General features: G+C 42.5%; 1 protein-coding gene across 1 annotated transcript in view; it reads left to right on the forward strand.

Annotated features, from left to right (window-relative positions):
• Positions 1-22,138, forward strand: part of NPHS1 (NPHS1 adhesion molecule, nephrin) — a 103,527-nt gene that overhangs the window by 30,676 nt on the left and 50,713 nt on the right. Inside the window, exons 10-17 of the mRNA XM_067460668.1 lie at positions 773-930; positions 1,028-1,169; positions 1,288-1,412; positions 4,842-4,943; positions 7,528-7,699; positions 9,980-10,109; positions 15,762-15,934; positions 18,867-19,007. Of these exons, the coding sequence (XP_067316769.1) occupies positions 773-930; positions 1,028-1,169; positions 1,288-1,412; positions 4,842-4,943; positions 7,528-7,699; positions 9,980-10,109; positions 15,762-15,934; positions 18,867-19,007 (1,143 nt within the window). The remainder of the gene's footprint in view (positions 1-772; positions 931-1,027; positions 1,170-1,287; positions 1,413-4,841; positions 4,944-7,527; positions 7,700-9,979; positions 10,110-15,761; positions 15,935-18,866; positions 19,008-22,138) is intronic.

Here is a 22,138-nt window from a genome sequence, read left to right on the forward strand (position 1 = left end):
GCTGAAGTCCAAAACATCCGGAGGGGCACAGTTTGAGAAACTCTGCACTAAGGGATTAAGAGGAAAAATAGAAAATGGAAACTATGGAGGAATTGACCAGTGTGACGACTGACCATTGTAGTTATTGTATGTAATTGCTGTTTTAATGTTTTACTGTAATATGAATTATGATGTTTTATTGACTGTATGTGATATTATGGTTGGAAACTGGTCTGAGTCCCTCAAGAGAGGTGAGAAGGTCGGTATACAAAACTTTTAAATAATAAATAAATAAACTGGTACCTCTATCTCATTTACTTAAGCAATTCCTCATAGCCCAAGGATGATGGTCCTCCAAGTTCAGTGTCTTGGAAGTGGGTTTATAGGTGACTGTGGAGCCCTATTCTTGATCTGTAAGTGAGAACATAGCTTTCCAGGTGGAAGGCAGTCCTGGTCAGGGTTGGCTTGATGCACCTTCCTCTTGGCACGTTTCTCCCTTTTGCCCTGCATTCATGCCTCTTTGAATTTTGCAGCACTGCTGGTCACAGCTGACCTCCAGTTAGAGCACTCAAGGGCCAGGGCTTCCCAGTTCTCTGTGTCTATGCCACAGTTTTTAAGGTTGGCTTTAAGCCCATCTTTAAATCTCTTTTCCTGTTCACCAATGTTACGTTTTCGGTTCTTAAGTTGGGAGTATCATAACTGCTTTGGGAGTTTATTTATAAAAGTTCATTTATGGGAGTAGGGTCCAACAATGGCTGAATGATCTCTTCCCACATGTGTTTCTTTATGTCAGTTCCTCCGGAACAGGTGAAAATCATTGGCTCAAGCAGCACTCAAGAGGAGAAGGAGATTTCTCTGTCTTGTTTTACTTCGCCCAGCAACCCACCAGTTTTCGTACGCTGGTGGCTGGGCTGGAGGGAGCTCAATGCCACTGAGGTCACCAACTCAGAGGTAAGCAATATGAACAAGTAATGAAAAAAATCAGTCAAAAGGTTTAGAGATCTAATTGGCACAATGGCACTGAGTGAAGTACGCCTTCCTCTTTCAGGCAGCCTATGGAGGAATGATTACAGTATCGAATCTGACATATGTAGTACATCGAGAAGACAATGGTCTATCGCTGATCTGTGAGGCTTTCAATGAAGCCATAATGTACACCAAGACTGCTACTGTGGCCCTCAGAGTAATGTGTGAGCATGAGTACAGGGATGAGAAAGGGTCGGCAAGGGGCATTGGCAGCATGTGTTTCAACATGTTTTGAGCCCATTCTTCTATTTTTTCCTCCCCTTGGTCTTCCTTGTTCCTTAGATCCACCTCAGAAAATCTGGATTGATGTGCCACCTCTAGAAACATGTTTCCGAGCTGGTAATGAAGTCAAACTCACCTGTTTTGCCAGCGGTGGTAACCCTCCACCTCGTCTTGAGTGGTATAAGGTATCTTTTTTTCCTTTGGTCTGCTTTGCCTAGTTTATTGATGGCAAATATTCAGGGGCGTGAGAAACTGCAAGTTGCTTCTGGTGTGATAGAATTGGCCATTTATAAGGACGTTGCCTAGGGGATGCCTGGATATTTTGATGTTTTACCATACTTATGGGAGGCTTCTCTCATGTCTCTGCATGGGGAGACAAAGGGGACTGGTGCCCAAATACTATACAAAGTGTTTGTCACAGCAGTCGTACTCAGTTCATTTCCTGTCTAAAACACTTGCATGGAGTTAACTCTACTGGTCCTTGCCCAGAAGCAGTTGTATCTTCTTCCCAAAAGGCTCATCCACATTTTGCTTTATTGTGGGAAAGGCATGTCGTTCCAAATGTTTTTAGACTGCAATTCCCAGCAACCATGTTTATTATTTACTAGCCGTCCCCTGCCACACGTTGTTGTGGCCCAGTCTGTGTATATGGGTTTTTGTTTTTATATATGTGTATATGTGTGTGTGTGTGGATGTTTGTGTATATATGTATATATGTGTGTTTGTGTATACATGTGGTTTGCGCATGCGTTTAAAACAATTTTTGGGATTTTTTTTTTGCTTTTTAAGTCTCTTCTGTTGTGTTTTTCAGTGTTTTTATGTGATTGTCACTCATTGGCCTGATAGGTCTACTGTGTCCAAATTTGGTCTCAATCTGTCCAGTGGTTTATGAGTTATGTTAATCCCACAAATGAACATTATATTTTTATTTATATAGATTTATTTAAAACATTTATATTCCGCCCTTCTCACCCTGCAGGGGATTCGGGGCGGAGCACAACATATATACAGCAAACATTCAATGCTGGGACATAAAACCATAAATATATACAAACATTAAAATTTCCTCTTGCAGGCAGTCCATGAAGGAATGATTACAGTATTGAATCTGACATATGTAGTACCATAGTCATTGGTGAGGAATGCTGGGAGTTGCAGTTCATCATCTCATTGTCATTCCTGTGTTCCTGTATGGCTCATATGTTTGCTTCTTTCAGAAACAGCTGAATGCGTAAGAGAGGTGGTTGAGCAATCCAAGCAATGCTTAGAAGTCTCAGGGTCAAACAAAACATGACCTCTTAAAGTGCAGATTGGCTTCAATCACTTCTAAAGCAAGTTTGCAACTTTACAGGGCAAATTGATATATGGGTGAAATAGTATTACAGCTTATTCCACTTTGGTTTCTTCTGAATCCAAACAATTATCTTGGGGCCTGGTTGGGATGAAAATACCTGAGTGAAGAAAGTAAACCATAGGCAGGGGATACATGTCCCATTTCCTTACCATCCTCTCCAAATTTTATACAAGGGGTCCTCAAACTTTTTAAACCAAGAGCCAGGTCACAGTCCCTGAAACTGTTGGAGGGTTGGATTATAATTTGAAAAAAAAATGAATGAATTCCTATTGTAAAGAAGACCGTTTTAATGCCACCGAATGCCACCAAATGTGAAGGTGCGAGTGGTAAAACACCCACTGCCACCTAATCTATGAGGGAAGCCAGGCAACGATCAATATCAACCTAGGAGCTATTTTATAAAGGGACTGTTAATTACAGAAGGCTTTATTTATTTGATAGCGTAGCGTTTACTTTCCTGGCTTGACTTTACTATTGCAGGCTGTTCAACTTAGGAGCAACTGTATCAGGCAAGGCTTGAGGAGAACAGTAACAAGTTTATTTTAACAGGAGTATAACATGTTTAACTGTTTCTTCAAAAGAGGCACAAATCTTGATGGTTACATTGGAAAGGTTTCATGAGTAATCTCAGGCACAGACTTCAAAACATTTCACAGCAGGCACAGCAGGCTTAAACCCAGCCAAACCTTGATTCTTAATTTAGAATCAACAACCCCCTGTAGCTCTCTCACTACTGGGTCCTTCTCTGCAACTACTTTGGTCACCGATTGATTCCCTGAATCCCCACCCTGAGATTCAGTCTTTCCTATAGCACACCGGCTACAGACACATTCCCTGAATCTCCACCCAGAGACTCAGTCCTCTCAGTAGCTCACTGGCGTACTGACTGACTTTTAAAAACAACTGCCTCGTGAAGAGGCAGTTGGCCCCGCCCCTGTTGCTATGACAACTCAGCTAACGCCAAGCTACCATCTCCAACAAAACATAATCTCCCATACTTACCATCCCTAAACTACTGTCCAAACTACACATAACCAAATGAATAAAACTTACACATCGTCACACCTATGCACACTGCACATATCTTATTTGTAGTGCAAGAAAACACTTAAAAACAATACAATAATTAAAATGAAGAACAATTTTAACAAATATAAACTTATTAGTATTTCAATGGGAAGTGTGGGCCTGCTTTTGGCTGATGAGATAGGCTTGTTGTTGTTGTTGTTGTTGTTGTTGTTGTTGTTGTGTGCTTTCAAGTCTTTTCAGGCTTAGGTTGACCCTGAGCGAGGGCCGGGTAAATGACCTTGGAGGGCTGTATCTGGCCCTTGGGCCTTAGTTTGGGGACTCCTGTTTTATACATTTATAGAGGACTTGCTGTCTTATTTCGGCTTAATATCTTCCGATCCTGTGTGAGTCTGGAAGCAACCATCTGTTGTGCTCTGTTCCTGTTTTCGGGACACACGTTTAACCAGTGAATCTAGGGGTTGGTTCCCAACAGCACTAGATTGCGTGCTTTAGTCAGGGGCAAAATAACAATAGCAAAAAAAAACAAACAAACAAACAAAAAAAACCAAAACCCTCAGGACCTAAAAAGATATCCAGATACAGGCCTGTTGGTCCCGGGATTTCTGCCTCCACACTTGCTGTTTCATTGTGGGATTTTGCAGCATCCAAGATGGCCACTGCGAATATTTGTATAAGTTCTGTTCCTGGGTTATATAAGCTGCAGGGCCATCTGTGCATACAGGGTGTTGTTCCTGATTGCTCTTATTGCAACAAGATGTACAACGATGACCAGAGGGCCACAACTTTGTCCTGGCTAGAGAAAATGTGCCCTCCACATGTTTCATGAAATTTCTGGCACACAAAGCAAGTTTTCACCTTCTACTCAACTATCACCTTCTTTTTAGGAACTGACCCATTAGGAACAGATATCTAAAACCCAGGAACAAACCCAGATATAAAATCCCATGATTTCTGAGTGCAGGGGCATTCAGACATTCGAAGATGTGGATTTTTGGCTCATGTCCACAATATTCCTGCACTTGAAAATCTTGTGTTTTTTGCCATTTTGTAGCTATTGCTTCCCAATTTACAGGGAATGGCATTTAGCCACCCTCCTGTTTGCTACGGGAGCTCCTGGGATAAAGGTACTGTCTGGATGGGCCCTGAGATCAAAAGGAGAACATTTGTGCAGTATGCCTACCTTGGAGCAGGTCTTGCATTACAGCTCATGCTGTGTTTTTCTACCCTGAAGGTGACCTGTACAAACATAGGAGGAGCCACAGCAACATGTGGGCAGCAACAACTGCTGTCTCCTGGCAAAAGTGGACTATTGAAGCCCTGCCTGGGAAAGCAGGTGAGTGGGATGTGAGTAACTCATGTTTTTGGCTTGAAGAAGGGAGCGAGAAAAAATGGGATAGATGCGATGCTGGGAAGCACACAGAATGGCAATGCTCCACCTGTTCTGAACACAGAACTTTCCCTGCTCCATTGCCAGGGTAACTACATATGGTTGCTTTCAATCAAATGTAATCTGCATCTTTCCGAAACAAGACAGACCCTGCAGATATGGCTTCTGTGCATCAGTCTGGGAGCAGAACACTCTTTCAAACAGTCTTCTGATCTTTGAAAACAAACAAAGTTTGCTGATTTCACAGCTCTCTAGCCTGAATAACTGGGATTCTAGCATTTCTATGTTCTTAAAAAAGCCCTCGGTGTTTCCAAACAGTGTATTCATGACACTGGCAGACTTCATATTACTGGATACCCTAGCAGAGTATCCAGTAATATGTTTCCATCTGTTTAAAAAGAAAAGTCTTAATTTTAAATAAGTATAAAGAAAGGGAAGATATTGTTACTTTTGATATGAATGAGGGCTAGGCATATACACTTATATAAGCTGACTATAAGGGGGCCCCTGGTGGTGCAGCAGGTTAAACCGCTGGGCTGTTGAACTTGCTGACCGAAAGATTGGCGGTTTGAATCCGGAGAGTGGGGTGAGTTCCCACTGTTAGTCCCAGCTTCTGCCAACCTAGCAGTTTGAAAACATGCAAATGTGAATAGATCAATAGGTACCGCTTCTGCGGGAAGATAATGGTGCTCCATGCAGACATGCTGGCCACATGACCTTGGAGGCATCTATGGACAACAATAGCTCTTCAGCTTAGAAATGGAGATGAGCACCACCCCCAGAGTCAAACACGACTAGACTTAATGTCAGGAGAAACCTTTACCTTTAGCTTTTTAACCCAACCGTATTTCCAAAACCATGTTTATTTGGAAGTTGGAATATATAAAGTGCATGTTTGTGGATTCCAAAGCAGTAAAATCTTTTTTTTTTTACACTTGAAAGATAGATTGTAAATGTTTATGTTTCCATCCATGGAGCCTTTCAGCAATTTTAAAAGCACTTATACTCTAACAATATTGGTCATTAGTTAAATTCAAATTAAAAATAATTCTGTCTTTTTAGTAATTGCTGGCATTGTAATAAAGATAATGGTTCTTCGTGGCATATGATGTAGCCATGATGAGTGATTGCCTCTCTCCGATTGGATGTATTATAATATTGATAACATTATAATGTAATACAATATAATACTACTAATAATATGATATTATAATTATATATTTTGTATTAAAAGTAATATTACTAATAATATTACAGTATAATGTTATAGTTCAATGTAATATATAATATTAATATTGTGCTATGGTAATAATATAATATATTGTATTTAGTTTTTACTTGTATTTATTTATTTATTTACTTTGCTTATATACTGCTGTTCTCAGCCCGGGGGCGACTCACAGCGGTGTACAACATAGAAAGGACAAGGTTCAAAATACAAGACACAATCTAAAATATCAATCTAGCAAAACCAAAAACATCATCATCAAAAATATCCACAATATCAAAATACAAAAAGCCAATCTCGACGTCTCATCGTTTAAACCACAATCTAGTATCATTTTCCGTTGTTCCATTCCTGTCGTCATTACCAATTATTGCACTTCTTGTTCAAACGCCTTCTTGAACAGCCAAGTCTTCAGTTTCCTGCGGAATATCATCAGGGAAGAAGCCAGTCTGATGTCCACGGGAAGGGTGTTCCACAGCCGAGGAGCCACCACCGAGAAGGCCCTGTCTCTCGTCCCCGCCAGGCGTGCCTGTGAGGCAGGCGGGATTGAGAGCAGGGCCTCCCCGGACAATCTCAAAGTCCTCGTGGGCTCGTAGGCCGAGATGCGGTCAGATAGGTATCTTGGGCCGGAACTGTTTAGGGCTTTATAGGCCAACGGCAGCACCTTGAATTGAGCCCGGTAGCAAATCGGCAGCCAGTGTAGCTGGTACAACAAGGGCATTGTATGCTCCCTGCGTCCCGCTCCTGTTAGTAACATGGCTGCTGCGCGTTGGACCAATTGAAGCTTCCGGGCCGTCTTCAAGGGCAACCCCACGTAGAGAGTGTTGCAGTAGTCTAAACGGGATGTAACCAGAGCGTGGACTACCGTGGCCAAGTCAGACTTCCCGAGGTTTTGTAAGCTGCTCTGAGTCACCTTCGGGGTGAGAAGGGTGGCATATAAATGTTGTAAATAAATAAATAAATAAATATTACAGTGTCTTGATTTCATATTAGAAACATTTTTGGCATTTGTGGACCCATATATTTTATAGACTCATAGAGTTGGAAAAGACTTTGTGGCCATTCCTCCTTGGTTTCAATTGTCTGTGCGATGTGTCCATCTTCATGCTTTGTTCTCCCAGAAAGTGGTCTTAAGGGGACTGATATTTTTCCACTGGAAATATCAGAAAAGTGACTTTGGATTATTATTGTCCTGCAGCCAGGCTTGTTGTCCTTTTCTTTATCCTGGTTTCCTAGATCCAGCAGATAGCATAGAACATACCTTTTTTGCTACTTTCAACACAAGTGTCATTCCTTCTGCAGGAAATCAAGAGTGTAAGGGATGGAATAACCTCAAGGACATCAGGGAATATTGTTTCCAGGGAGCTGAGCCTGACCCTTACGCCCAGTGACAACATGGCTACCTACCGTTGCAATGCTACCGGTGCTTCCAGAACCCCAGCACTCACTGCATATACTCTTCTTCATGTACAGTGTAAGCCTCAACATACATAATCTCCATGCTCAGACAAAGCCTATATCATGGCTCAGAATTTGCAGCCCTCCCATCTGGGAAGGAGAGGATTGAGTTAGGCGGTTTGTATGGGCCATCCCTGGAGAGAATCTCAGATGTCACTCCTCATCAGATACTCCCATGAGCAGGGGATCCCAGGAACCAGGAGCAGTTTCAAGTGCACACCCTGAAGGGATAGCTCTGCCCATCTCCTTTTATCCTGAGGATGTCAGGAGCTTCTGGAAATCGAATTGATGACTGTTCTATACCAGCGGTCCCAACTGTCTAGGACAGGGGTCAAATTGTACCATTTGCTGTGCTTCTAGTGTGGCCCTTGGAGGCCCTTCCCTTGGAGGCACTTCCCTCCAGTTTAAATGCCAAATTGAGAGAATGCACTTCTTTTCCTTTTTGTGACTGCTTTAACTGCTATGAAAACCTATGCTTTGCAGCTTTGGGAAACACATTTAGAATTATTGGCCAGAGAGTTCTAGTCCTTTAACAAACTATTAACCCCATGATTCCATGTAGTTGACATTGAAACAGCATTTCTCAACCTGTGGGTTAGGACCCCTGGGGAGGGGTTGTGAGGGGATGTCAGAGGGGTCACCAAACGCCATCAGAAAACATAGTATTTTGGGAGTTCTGTGTAGAACGTATGGCCCAATTCTATCATTGGTGGGGTTCAGAATGCTTTTTGATTGTAGGTGAACTATAAATCCCAGCAACTACAACTCCCAAATGTCGGGGTCTCTTTTCCCCAAACTCCACCAGTGTTCACATTTGGACATATTGAGTATTCATGCCAAGTTGGGTCCAGATTCATCATTGTTTGAGTCCAGTGCTCTCTGGATGTAGGGAACTACAACTCCTATACTCAAGATCAATGCCCACCAAATTCTTCCAGTATTTTCTGTTGGGTCATGGGAGTTCTGTGTGCTAAGTATGGTTCAATTCCATAATTGGTGGAGTTCTGAATGCTCTTTGATTGTAGGTGAACTATAAATCCCAGCAACTACAACTCACAAATGACAAAATCAATGCCCTCCCCCAACCCACCAGTACTCAGACTTGGACGTATGTGTTCTAAGTATGGTTCAACTCCATAATTGGTGGAGGTCTGAATGCTCTTTGATTGTAGGTGAACTATAAATCCCAGCAACTACAACTCCCAAATGACAAAATCAATACCCCCCCCCAACCCACCAGCATTCAGACTGGTGGGTTGAAAATACATGCTGCATATCAGATATTTATTATGATTCATAACAGTAGCAAAATTACAGTTATGAAGTAGCAACAAAAATAATGTTATGGTTGGGGGTCTCCACAACATGAACTGTATTAAGGGGTCACAGCATTTGGAAGGCTGAGAAACATTGAATTGAAACATAGTGCTTTAGATCTGTTGAAAGTTTATCATTTGCTCCAGACCATTTCTAGATCCACATTTGGGCACATTGTGCCTGAGTGCCTTCTGTTGAGCTTGACTGTTTATGTCCTATGCAAATCCACAGTGAGCTGTCCTTGGTCCTGCCCTCTGTCAACCTGCAGGGACTGCTGAGCTTGACCTCGGTGCTCTGCAAGGACTTAAAAGTTAACACACTTTGCTTTGAAAATTTTCATCCTGCCGTGGTAGCTTTCCACATGCAATGGGCTTATCGCATGAGAGAAACAAATAATTAAGTGACCCCCTCCTTTGTATTTATGAAAAGGTCTTGTCCTGAAGAGCCGTGCCCTGTATTTCCCCCCACTCCTGCCAGTGTTAAGTTTAGCTCCATGAGTGAAGTGATGGGAACTGAAAATTGAGTGACTGGGGAGGATAGTGTTTGGGACAGCAAGGCAATTAAATGTATAAATATTTGAAAGGCTGGCATAATGATGAGGAAACTAGGATTTGGAAACTAGGATAAGGAAAGTATTTGGAAACAAGGATAAGGATGAGGAAACTAGGATTTGGAGCAAACTAGGATTAGAAGCAATGGGTTCAAATTACAGGAAAGGAGATTCCACTTGAACATTAGGAATAACTTCCTGACTGTAAGAACCGTTCAACAGTGGAACTCTCTGCTTCAGATTGTGGTGGAAGCTCCCTCCTTTAAGGCTTGTAAACAGAGACTGGATGGCCATCTGTCAGGGGTACTTTGTGCCTTTCATGCATGGCAGGGGGTTGGACTGGGTGGCCCATGTGATCTCTTACAACTCTGTGATTTTATGAAATTTGCTATGTAGTTTGCTACTTTCTCACACTGCTTTATTCCCTAGTCCCACCTCTACATGCAACGATTGCAACGACAGACAAAGAGTTGAGACGAGGCCAGTTGGTGACCCTGAACTGTAAATCGGGAAGCAGCAACCCGCCTGCCAGTCTCACTTGGATCAAAGATGGAAAGAAGTAAGAGATGCTGCTCCCTCAAGGCCTGTTTTGCACAAATGTCATTTCTTGCCCTGTATCCTTCTTCATAGGCCCTTGCCCCATTTTTCCAGTCGACTGAAGTTATTTTGGTACCTGAACTGCCTCTTTTCATACTCTTACCTACAATAGAATAATTCTCTGTATGTGGCCACCACTCTGTTTTCTGAACCAATTAGAAAATATTGCTTTATATTCCATGGCCACAAACTAGCAAGAGGCCATTAGTAAAGCTTCTCTCTCCCAAGCACATTATTTACATTTGAATACGACTACTGCCTTAAGTACCTATTCTTGTGAAAGGCGTAGGATACAAATTAATATAATAAACAATATAGCCAGCCTCTCTTCCATAACATTGTAGATTAGTGTTTCTCAACCTGGGGATCAGGATCCCTGGGAGGGTTGTTCAGAAGGGTCACCAAAGACCATTAGAAAACATATATTTCTGATTGTCTTAGGAACCTCTTTGGCAGAGAAAGCTGAAGATCACTCCACCTGTCCTTCTCTTCCTTTTTGGAAATGGACAGTAAATCCTCCCACCAAAGGCCCTCCTCCGCTGTTATTGGCCAGCCTCTCAGCGAAGGGGAGGGCTGTTTCTGAGATTTCAAGTGGGGAGGGGAGAGCAGGCGTGCTCTGCATATGGCAATATGGTGCGCATGTGTGGGTGAGGAAGAATGTGCGAAGACAGAGGGAGGCTTGCTCCAGCGAGACCCTTCAAGGCATGGGGGTTCTGTGTAGGAAGTTTGGCCCAGTTCTATTGTTGGAGTTCAGAATGCTCTTTGATTGTAGGTGAACTATAAATCCCAGCAACTACAACTCCCAAATGTCAAGGTCTATTTTTCCACAAACTCCACCAGTGTTAATATTTGGGCATATTGAGTATTGGTCTAGATCCATCATTGTTTGAGTCCACAGTGCTCTTTGGATGTAGGTGGACTGCAACTCTAAAACTCAAGGTCAGTGCCCACCAAACACTTCCAGTATTTTCTGTTGGTCATGTGAGTTCTGTGTGCCAAGTTTGGTTCAATTCCATCATTGGTGGAGTTCAGAATGCTCCTTGATTGTAGGTGAACTATAAATCCCAGCAACTACAACTCCCAAATGACAAAATCAACCCTCCCCAACCCCACCAGTATTCAAATTTGGGAGTATTGGGTATTTATGCCAAATTTGGTCCAGTAAATGAAAATACAATATCAGATATTTATGATTCATAACAGTAGCCAAATTACATTTATGAAGTAGCAACGAAAATAATTTTATGGTTTGGGGTCACCACAACATGAGGAATGTTGTATTAAGGGCTCACGGCATTAGGAAGGTTGAGAAACACTGTTAAAGAGGGTTGTACATATCCGTCCTCCTCATTTTACCATCATTGCAACCCTGCAACATAGATCAGACTGTGATTGTGTTTTGTGGCACAATATGAACTTTGTATTGGGAATAATGGATCCTGTTAGGATCACTGACCATCGGGGTATAGATAATGAATTGTAAGAATCACAACCTAATCGGGGTAGCAGAGTTTATCTGGTAATGATTGATTGCTGGGCATGTAAATGTAAATATTTTGTTTTTCTTTGATGCTTTCAGCTTTATAGAGCTCTCTTTAATAAGAGTTGTTGTTCATTTGTTCAGTCGTCTCCGACTCTTCGTGACCTCATGGACCAGCCCACGCCAGAGCTCCCTGTCGGCCGTCACCACCCCCAGCTCCTTCAAGGTCATTCCAGTCCAAGGATGCTATCCATCCATCTTGCCCTTGGTCGGCCCCTCTTCCTTTTGCCTTCCACTTTCCCCAGCATAATTGTCTTCTCTAGGCTTTCCTGTCTCCTCATGATGTGGCCAAAGTGTACTCTCAAATAAAACACAAGCCTCGCTAGTTTCTAAGTTCCTAACATGAGCTTCTACACTCTGACAGACTTCTATACACAAGGTTAACTCAACACTTCTCTCTAACAGTCATTCCTCGACTGACATTCCCTAACTGTTTCAACCTGAACATTCTAAACTGTCACTGAGTCAGTCATGTGATCTGCAGCCCCTCCCACTGCTTTATGTAGATAGAGATAAGGAAACTGCAAATCAAATAAGACATACATCAGGTCATAAAATGACACATTATAAAACAGACAAACATCATATAAAGGAGGCTTGAGAAGATTGCTTCCTCCAACACTTTGTAGCTCAAAATGAACCCGAATCTCCCAATACAATACAAGAATGGGTCTCTAGGCCAATATTTCTTCCATGAGAATCAGTGTGGGCCACCCCACCTCCATTACACCCCACAAGTCTGGTTGCAAACACTAAAAAGTAAACAAGGCTTTCCTGGATCATTGTTGATTTGAGAAACAAAAAAGTATGCTTTTTTCAGCTTATCCCAACCTTTCATGTTTGCTGCTGAAGTTCAGGGGTCCATTTCTGGAGTGAGGGGCTTGAGGCTGAATATGGTCTGGCTCTCCCTTCAGTGCATCCCCTTGCAATGTCATAAAAAATCAATTTGCTGCAAATAACCATATATGAAAGCAATCTCCGAACAGACCAGTCTCAGTTGTCTGTGTATATCACCATCACTGTCCCTCAGTCCTGACCCCACAGGCCTCTGAGCTCCCCAGCCACAGGCTTTCATAGCAACAGAAGAACTGTACACTTGGATCAGTCTGGACTGACATCGAGTCTATCCAGCATCTTGTTTTTGACAGCAAGGAGGCAGTCCCTGTTGAATAAGTTAACACGCAGTGGGGCAGAAAGGCAATGTCTTCCCAGTTTCTCTCTCCAATATCTAGTAGGCATATGTAGCAATTTTATTCACTCGTCATGGTTAACAGCTGTGGTTATATCCCAAGAACAGAGCAAGAATATTGGCTTTTTTGGATGACAACTCCCAGAATCCCATAGATAGCATGGCTGGTGGGATTTTGGATGCTGTATTCCAAAATAATCACTCTTCAAAGCTCTGTATTATATACTAGTCCCTCTCTCCTGAATAGTCATTCAGCACTGCTTTTGCCTTCTATCCCCACCATCTGGATTTTCCTGTCGTAAGATTTCTTTTAAAAGAACATAGTTTTGCAACATTTAGGCATCTTCAGGCCTAATGCCCTCCCTCTCTCTTCTTTGTGTGGTGGATATTCCTCCAAAAAGACTACTATCATGCAGTGATCTTGCATCTTGGAAATAGTTGGGCTCAGCATGTCTTCCAAGGTACTCAGAGCAACGGGCATGATCCTTCCTTCTCTGATTTTATCTTCATAACAATCTTGTATGATAGGTTTGGCTGACAGTGACTAGCTCAGTGATTCCCAACCTTTTTTTAAACCAAGGACCACTTGACCAGGACCACTCTCCAACCTTAGTACCAAAAGGGTTACAAATCAGTTTTTGGTCAACTTTAGATTCAGTTTGGTTATTTGGGGTGCTGATTCAGAAAACTGCATTGGATAGACAACATCAGCTCTAGTTTCTGATACAGAACATATGCCATCCAGTAGCCACCAACTGCTCCCACACAGAAAACCATATTTAATAATCTAGAGCTGACATGGTCTATCCAATTCAATTTTCCAAAACAGCACCCCTAATAACTCCAGGAATAGGCATAAAAATGAAGACACCAAGAAAAAAAGTTTTCGGTTGGGCTGTGTTAGTATCCTTCAATTTTGTTAATGTTTGTGTAAAAAGAAGAAGGGGAGGAGGCTGAGGTTGAAAAAAATTCAAAAGCAGAGTGCGAGTCCCTAACAGCTTTAATAATAATAATAATAATAATAATAATAATAATAATAATAATAGCAATAGTTTTGGGGGACTAGACAGGGTCTTACAAAGGGCTGCTTTCCCATTACAACTCTTGTGTTTGGCAATGGGAGCTAATAATAATAATAATAATAATAATAATAATAATAATAATAATAATAGCAGCTTTGGGGGACTAAACAGGGTCTTACAAAAGGCTGCTTTCCCGTTACAACTGATGCGTGACAATGGGTGCTAATAATAATAATAATAATAATAATAATAATAATAGCAGCTTTGGGGGACTAAACAGGGTCTTACAAAAGGCTGCTTTCCCGTTACAACTGATGCATGACAATGGGTACTAATAATAATAATAATAATAATAATAATAATAATAATAGCAGCTTTGGGGGACTAAACAGGGTCTTACAAAAGGCTGCTTTCCCGTTACAACTGATGCGTGACAATGGGTGCTAATAATAATAATAATAATAATAATAATAATAATAATAGCAGCTTTGGGGGACTAAACAGGGTCTTACAAAGGGTTGCTTTCCCGTTACAACTCATGTGTTTGGCAGTGGGAGCTGCTGCTGTTGCTGCTGCTAATAATAATAATAATAATAATAATAATAATAATAATAGCTTTGGGGGACTAGATAGGGTCTTACAAAGGGCTGTGTTCCCATTACAACTGATGTGTGACAATGGGAGCTAATAATAACAACAACAACAACAACAACAACAACAGCAACAACTTTGGGGGACTCTCCTCTCTTGCTCCCTCATATGTGCCACTGGGTGAGTCTTCTCCACCCTGGCATGGGAAGCCTCCTAAGGCTGAGAAAGCACTGGCAAGCACAATGGTCTTCCTTCCTTCCTTCTCTCCCTCTCCTCCTCCTCTCTCTCTCCACTCCAACGGCACTGGGGAAGCTGCAAGAGGGCGAGGGCAACAGCGCTGGCCTCCTTTCTTCCTGCCTTCTGTCCCTCACCTCCTGTCTCTCCTCCAACAGTGGCACAGACCTCTGTCCACAGACCATATTTTAGATTATGCAATCCACCAGTGGGCCGTGGCCCATGGGTTGTGAACCACAGAACTAGCTTGATGCATTGTTACCATGTGGGATTTGAACCTGTTTCCCCAGTTCAAGAATGAAACTATTAACCACATAACTGGCCGACTCCCATTTCTTCTCTGTATTATTTTTCTACTGTGTCTTCATTACATTCTGCTTGAAAGGAAGCATAGCACAGTGGCCAAGGGGCAACGCTGCCATCCAGCATGTCTCTCATTCCTCATTGCCCTTGCCAAGAATATGCTGGCTAAGCCTTAAACACAGTGTATCACATTGGCAAGATGAGAAAATATTATTGAAATACTATTGGCTTAACTTAGCAAGTTGTGGGAATGTTTTTATTCATTGTATTGATATCATGTCTTTTTTTCTGGGGATCTCAAACAACCATATGTTATTCCTTCTGTTTCAATTCTGTCTTTTTAACACTTAAGTTAGGATGGGTGGGTGGATATGCAGTGTGCTGTGTGTGTGTGTAAGAGAAGCAGACAGACAGACAGACCCAATGATTTTCATGGCCAAGTGGTGTCATGAATTTTTGGTCTTCCAAATCTCTCACACAGAGTGGGGGAGAGTGCATCTTATGGTGCTCTAGAGATTGCTATACTACAACTTCCTTAATTTATCACTATGAGATAACTGGGTCTAATGGGAGTTGCAGTACTCTGGAGCACCCTAAGTGCCTCCCCCCACGGCCTGAACCACTACACCACTCTTCCTTGAGTTTAAGGATTCCTCAGGTGAAACATGTGAAGATCATTTATTATAACTCTGCCAAAAATGTCAAATTTCATTGTTCTTGTTCCTTCTTTTTCAGATTGGATGCAACTAATTTAGGACAGAAGAAAGCAGAATACGGTGGTTTCTCCACTTCTGGGAGAGTCGCTCTGAGGGTATCATCTGCAGACCATGGGAAGAGAGTGGAATGTCATGCATTCAGCTCAGTTCTCTCTGAAGGTGTGAATTCCTTCCACCAGCTCACTGTCTTATGTAAGTAAAAGAAATCTTTTAAGGTCAAAGCACACCACAGTAGACTTATAGGCACTTGGGAAATTACCACACATAATCAGGTCTTTTGGTCCATCTAGGTCAGTATTGTGGACTATGAGTAGAAGTGGTTCTTCAAGGCTTCATGCAAGATCATTTCCTAGCTCTACATGGAGATCCCTAGCCTTCCCTTATGGACTTCAGATCAAATGTTAACCAGATCTGGCCTTGCTTAGCTTCTGTAGTGTGGCCAGAGACATGTGTTAAAGATGCCATAGATTCTTCAACCAACCCCTAGATAACCGGATAATTCTGGAAGTCTACAAGAAGTTTATGAAGGCTCCAACCTTCTCTTGTTGTTGTCATTCAACATCTATAGCTTTTGAAGAATCCAGGAATGCAACCAGATGGCCTGATAGATATTAATGGTCTTTCAAGAGAAACCTAAAGCAAAGTGTCACTATAAAATCTCTCTCATTCATTGAATTGCCATTAGGGCTGCAGTAGCACAGTGGGCTAAACTGCTAGCTGCAGGAAATCTGCTGACTGGAGAGTTAGCTGTTCGAAGCCGCGAGTCGGGGTGAGCTCCTGTCTGTCAGCCCTAGCTTTTGCTTACCTAGCAGTTTGAAAGCATGTAATGTGAGCAGATCAATATGTACCACCTTGGTGGGGAGGTAAAAGGGCATCCCATGCAGACATGCCAGCAACACTATTGGAGAAGTCTATTGATGTGGAAAAATGGAACAAGAGCACCACCCCATGGCTGAGTTGAGCTTCGCCACAAGAAGCCGGAGATGGAAGGAAAGGCCTTTACTTCTGTCTGTGTATTGTACTTTGGGTGAGAGTATACAACTCTGCCATACGCCTTTCCCAATCTTCAACAATAGACTGGTTCAAGATTGGGAAAGGCGTATGGCAGGATTGTATACTCTCAACCAATTTATTCAACTTGTATGCAGAACACATCATGCAATGTGCGGGGCTTGACAAATGCAAGACTGCGGTTAAAAATGCTGGAAGAAACATTAACAACCTTAGATATGTAGGTGATACCATTTTGATGGCTGACAGTGAGGAGGAGCTGAGGAGCCTTCTAACCAAGGTGAAAGAAGAAGGTGCAAAAGCTGGCAATGAAGATCCACATAGTTAAAGCAATGGTATTCCCCATAGTAACCTATCAATGCGAGAGCTGGATCATCAGGAAGACTGAGCGAAAGAAGATAGATGCTTTTGAACTGTGGTGTTGGAAGAAAATTCTGAGAGTGCCTTGGACCATGAGACAATCCAACCAGTTCATACTTCAGGAAATAAAGCCTGACTGTTCACTGGAGGGAAGGATATTAGAGGCAAAGATGAAGTACTTTGGCCACATAATGAGAAGACAAGAAAGCTTAGAGAAGACAATGATGCTGGGGGTAAAGGAAGGAAAAAGGAAGAGGGGCCGCGAAGGGCAAGATGGCTGGATGGTGACTGGCTTGACTCTGAAGGAGCTGGGGGTGGTGATGGCTGACAGGGAGCTCTGCCCATGAGGTCACGAAGGGTCGGAAGCTACTGAATTAATAAACAACAACAACATGTTTTGTATGTCGTTGTTTACTGTGTAAACAAGCATTGAATGTTTGCCTTATATATGTAAAACTGTAATCCGCTCTGAGTCCCTCCAGGTACATAAAGCAGAATATAAATAAAGTATATTATTATTAGTATCTGTTTGAAGAAAGTACGATCAAAATCAACAAACCAGTTCTATCATTTCTCATCTCTACCAGGATTTGGTCTTTTCTAAAGCCATTGGGGCTTGCTTATCTATTCAGGAAGTCATAAGAAAATACTTTTCATTACAAATGAGACAGATCAGAACAATGTCCTGTGGTTAGGAAGTGCCCCTCTTTATTTACTGTGTTAGTTAAATTCTGGGGGAAGAGGGAAATCTGAATGATGTGGCAGATACGAGGGTTGAATGAAAAGTAATGCCTCCATCTTCGTAACTCCTCAACAGATGGCAGTACTGGTATGCGGCAGGTTCTAGCTTGTTCAGTAGACTCTCCTCAACAGTTCCATTTTGGCAGGAAGCCTTAGCATTGAACGATTGTGTTGTTAAAGTGCGAAGTATGGAACCCTGCGCAGACGATCGGTCAATGCCACATAAGCAACATGCAGTCATTGAATTCTTGACAGCAGAAGGTGTCACCCCAAAGGAAATTCATCAGAGAATGCAAACTGTTTATTGTGATTGTGTTGATGTGAGTACTGTGTGTCGTTGGGTGAGTAAGTTTAAACATGTTGAGGTGGGAACATCTGACTTGTGTGACAAAGAATTGGACGTCCTGTGACAGCAACCACCGAGTTTCACAAGCAAAAGGTTGACAGAGTGATTCAGGACAATTGTCATATCACTCAGAGAGACATTTCAAGCATAATCGGCATTTCACAAGAACGTGTGGGTCACATTATTGCTTTGCTTAGCTATCGTAAGATCTGTGCATGATGGGTCCCAGGATGAGAGAACTGTGAGATGCCTGTTGCGGAAACAGAGTGTCGACTTCTTCTGTGACAGCTTCAGAAATCTTGTTCATCATTGGCAGAAATGTATCCAATTGTCTGGTGATTATATGGAAAAGTGAATAGTGGTAGTTAAAGAGCACATTCTAAGGATTATTTCTGCATTTGATTTATTAAAATATTCCCATCCAAACCCAAGCAACGAAGGTGGAGGTATTACTTTTCATTCAACCCTCGTAGTGTAATTGTCCTCATGACTTTGTGAGCTCTGGCTCCACTACATCCATAATATTGCATGAATGTCTTCTTGCAGTCCTGGGTCTTTGAAATCTTCCAGCACCAACCTGACATGTGCCCATCGCAAGACACCCATGGACTGCAAGGAGCAGAATGGGGATTTGTGGGAGAGCATTCACTTCTTTTCTTTATGCAGTCCCACCAGAGTTTTCGAGTGAGCAGGTCCACATAGTGCATGCCGTGGAGCACGGAGCTGTTCAGCTGCCTGTTTTGGTCTCTGCCAGCCCTCCTGAGATCACTTATCACTGGAGCTTCCTGGGAGAGGTATTTCTGACAGGTGAGTCCTACACTGGTCTCTTATTTAAAACCACTGGATATAGTATCCATAAGGCAGAAGCAGGGAATGAGTGGCACATGGCACATTGGTTAGATTGGACTGAGTTTTAAGATCCAAGCCACACTAAAATCACTCCAGACATTGGGCCACTAACACTTTTTCTCTCTGACCGACCTTTATAGTGTTGTGGTGAGGATAAAATGTAGAGGAAAAGAGTCATCTAAGCCACTTTGAGCTCAGGTTGTTAGAAATGCAACTAAGGAATGGAATATTTCTCCAGAGTGGAAAATGTGATTTCCCCTGCTACTGTGATGAAGACAGTTCCTTCTCTGACGCTGTTTTTCTAGGATGGGGAAAATGTGGTCATCTAGATGCAGTTGGAGAGCAGTTATTATCAGACTTGGACAGTATATATATGGATGAAAGATGGGACTTGCAGGCCAGTAACATCTGAAAAGCTGTACACTTCCCATTTGAAGGATATTCCCTGGAGACAAACAGGGGTGATTTTCCTTAGGAATACATTATATAGAGAAGAAAGTTAAATTTCCATCTCCATACTTGCTTTCTTATCAGAGTTTTCCCCATGGCAGTTATTTAATTTGCACATGTAGGAAATAAGTAAAGTCCAGTTGTGTCCGACGGGTTGGTGCTCATCTCTATTTCTAAGCTGAAGAGCCGGCATTGTCTGTAGACACCTCCAAGGTCATGTGGCCGGCATGACTGCACGGAGCGCTGTTACCTTCCTGCCAGAGCGGTACCTATTGATCTGCTCACATTTGCATGTTTTCAAACTGCTAGGTTGACAGAAGCTGTGGTTGACAGCAGGAGCTCATGCCACTCCCTGGATTCGAACCTGTGACTTTTTGGTCAACAAGTTCAGCAGCTCAGTGGTTTAACCCAATGCGCCACTGGGCACACGAAAGATATTTAAGATCTAGTCTAAAACATATTTAGGATCTAGTCTAATTTGGCTTTCGACATTTATTTATTTATTTACAGTATTTATATTCCTCCTTTCTCACCCTGAAGGGGATTCAGGTGGATCACAATGCACACATACATGGCAAATATTAAATGCCATTTTTAGACATACAACACAGCAGACAGATAGAGGTATTTTGGCATTTTCCAACTTTGGCGCCTGGAGGTTATGCTCGATTCCAGCCACAGGGGGGTGCTGTCACTCCATCTGCTGTGACAATGAGCCCTTTTTGACTGTAGAATTTCCCTCCCTGTTCTTTGATCACCAGCATTTTTTATGGTGTCGTAAGATACCTCCCCAATAAAGTGGTGCCTAATTTCTCTACTCACAGCTCAGCTGTTTCCAAACTGCTTAGGTGGACAGTGAGCTTAGGCTAATGATCAGGTGCTCAATCCGACTTGGGCTTTGACCTTGCCACCTTCCAGTCGGCAGTGATCTATTGTGGTGGCGATTAATTAGCTGTGCTACAGCCCGGGCCTTCCACATGTGGAAGCTGACAGAAGGAGCAGAGGAAGAGGCAAATGGGCAGTATACACTTTCCACTCAGTGACACCATTGTGGCTTGGTTTCAATGGGCAGTGAGATATATGTTTCAGAGGGTCCCCAGGATTTAGAGGAAAGGTGAGTGTTGATAAGTCGTGGGTGAGAGGATGTCAGGTTTGTGTGCTCTACCAATATTATTATTGTTGGGATCTATTTGTGAGAGCCTATTGTAAGATAAAGACACTTAAATTCTGTGCTAGGATTGTATCTTTCTAAAAAAAACCTGATTCAAATGGAGAAAAACCCATGGCTTTTTAACTTGACCTAAAAAAAAACAAGAATGAAGACCTTGCTGATATATTGCATATTATATAGGTATGTATCTTAGGTGGGGATGGGGCTGTGACACAGCTAGTTAGTAGCAAGCTGCATTAAATGACTACTGACCAAGAAGTCATGAGTTTGAAGCTGGCCCAGGTCAGAGTGAGCTCCTGACCATTAATAGTCTCACTTACTGTTGACCTATGCAGCCCGAAAGACAGTTGCATCTGTCAAGTAGAAAATTTTGGTGTACCGCTTTATGTGGGGAGGCTAATTTAACTAATTTATGGCACCATAAAATCTTCCAGCAGTGTGTGTTAGAATGAGGAAGTACTCTTTCAAGGACTCGGTGTCACAAGTGGACAGTGAAGTGGCAACTCCCCCTATGGCCGGAATCGAGCATATCCTCATGAAGCCGGAAAACTGGAATGTTAAATTGCCTCTGTGTCTGTGTATATATATTATATGTCTAATGGCATTGAATGTTTGCCATGTATACGTGCATTGTAATCCACCCTGAATCCCCTGCAGGGTGAGAAAGGCAGAATATAAATACTGTAAATAAATAAATCTTCTGCCCACTCTTGTGTTTAGAGATAGTTCCATCCCTAAGGGACAGCAAGGATAGAGCCACGAAGCAACTGGGGTGATTGAGATCAATTCTTCTTAAGCCATCTAAGTTGAGGGAGTGACAAGTCTTTCCCTGCAGAGTTCCAGAGATGAGTACCATGTTTGTGTCTGTCTGTTACCATTTTTTCTTTCTTCCCTGGAAGCTTTCCAGGGACTGGCCACAGATGGCTTGGGAATCAGCACTGGCCTACAAACCACTACTTTGAGTCACAGAGCTTTAGACAGCTGTTGATGGAGGAACAGGGACAATGAAAGTCGCAATGATGTTTACCAAGCTCTAAAGGCAGAAGTTGTGCACAGAGCAGGATTTTGGCAGGTGTAGCTGGCCTGACTCAAATTTACAGGAGCCCTGTTCTACTTTTCACATCATCACCCTAACTGTACGACTTGGAATGGAGTAAAAATATACATCTGAAGCTGTTTGATATTGCCGCACTTGAACCTTGCTTTCAGCTCTGTTCTGCTGCTTCAGTGTGGCAGGAATCAGAAGGAATCTTTGTGCTTTGTATAGTGCAAGCAAGAGGCTTGCAGACTGCAGATTAAGGCATCATACTGTTAACTGAACTCTTGAAATAAGGGGCATGCCTAGCAAAGGATACTGTGGGGCTTTGTCACACTTTGAGGTGAAGCTGAAACAAGTCACCTCTGGTGCAGAAATGTCTTGGATACGTGTTGGCTGTCTGCCAGCATGTTGCTCTGTCCCTCTGGCCAA

Source organism: Anolis sagrei, chromosome X, assembly GCF_037176765.1.
Source record: "Anolis sagrei isolate rAnoSag1 chromosome X, rAnoSag1.mat, whole genome shotgun sequence".
Classification (NCBI taxonomy): domain Eukaryota; kingdom Metazoa; phylum Chordata; class Lepidosauria; order Squamata; family Dactyloidae; genus Anolis; species Anolis sagrei.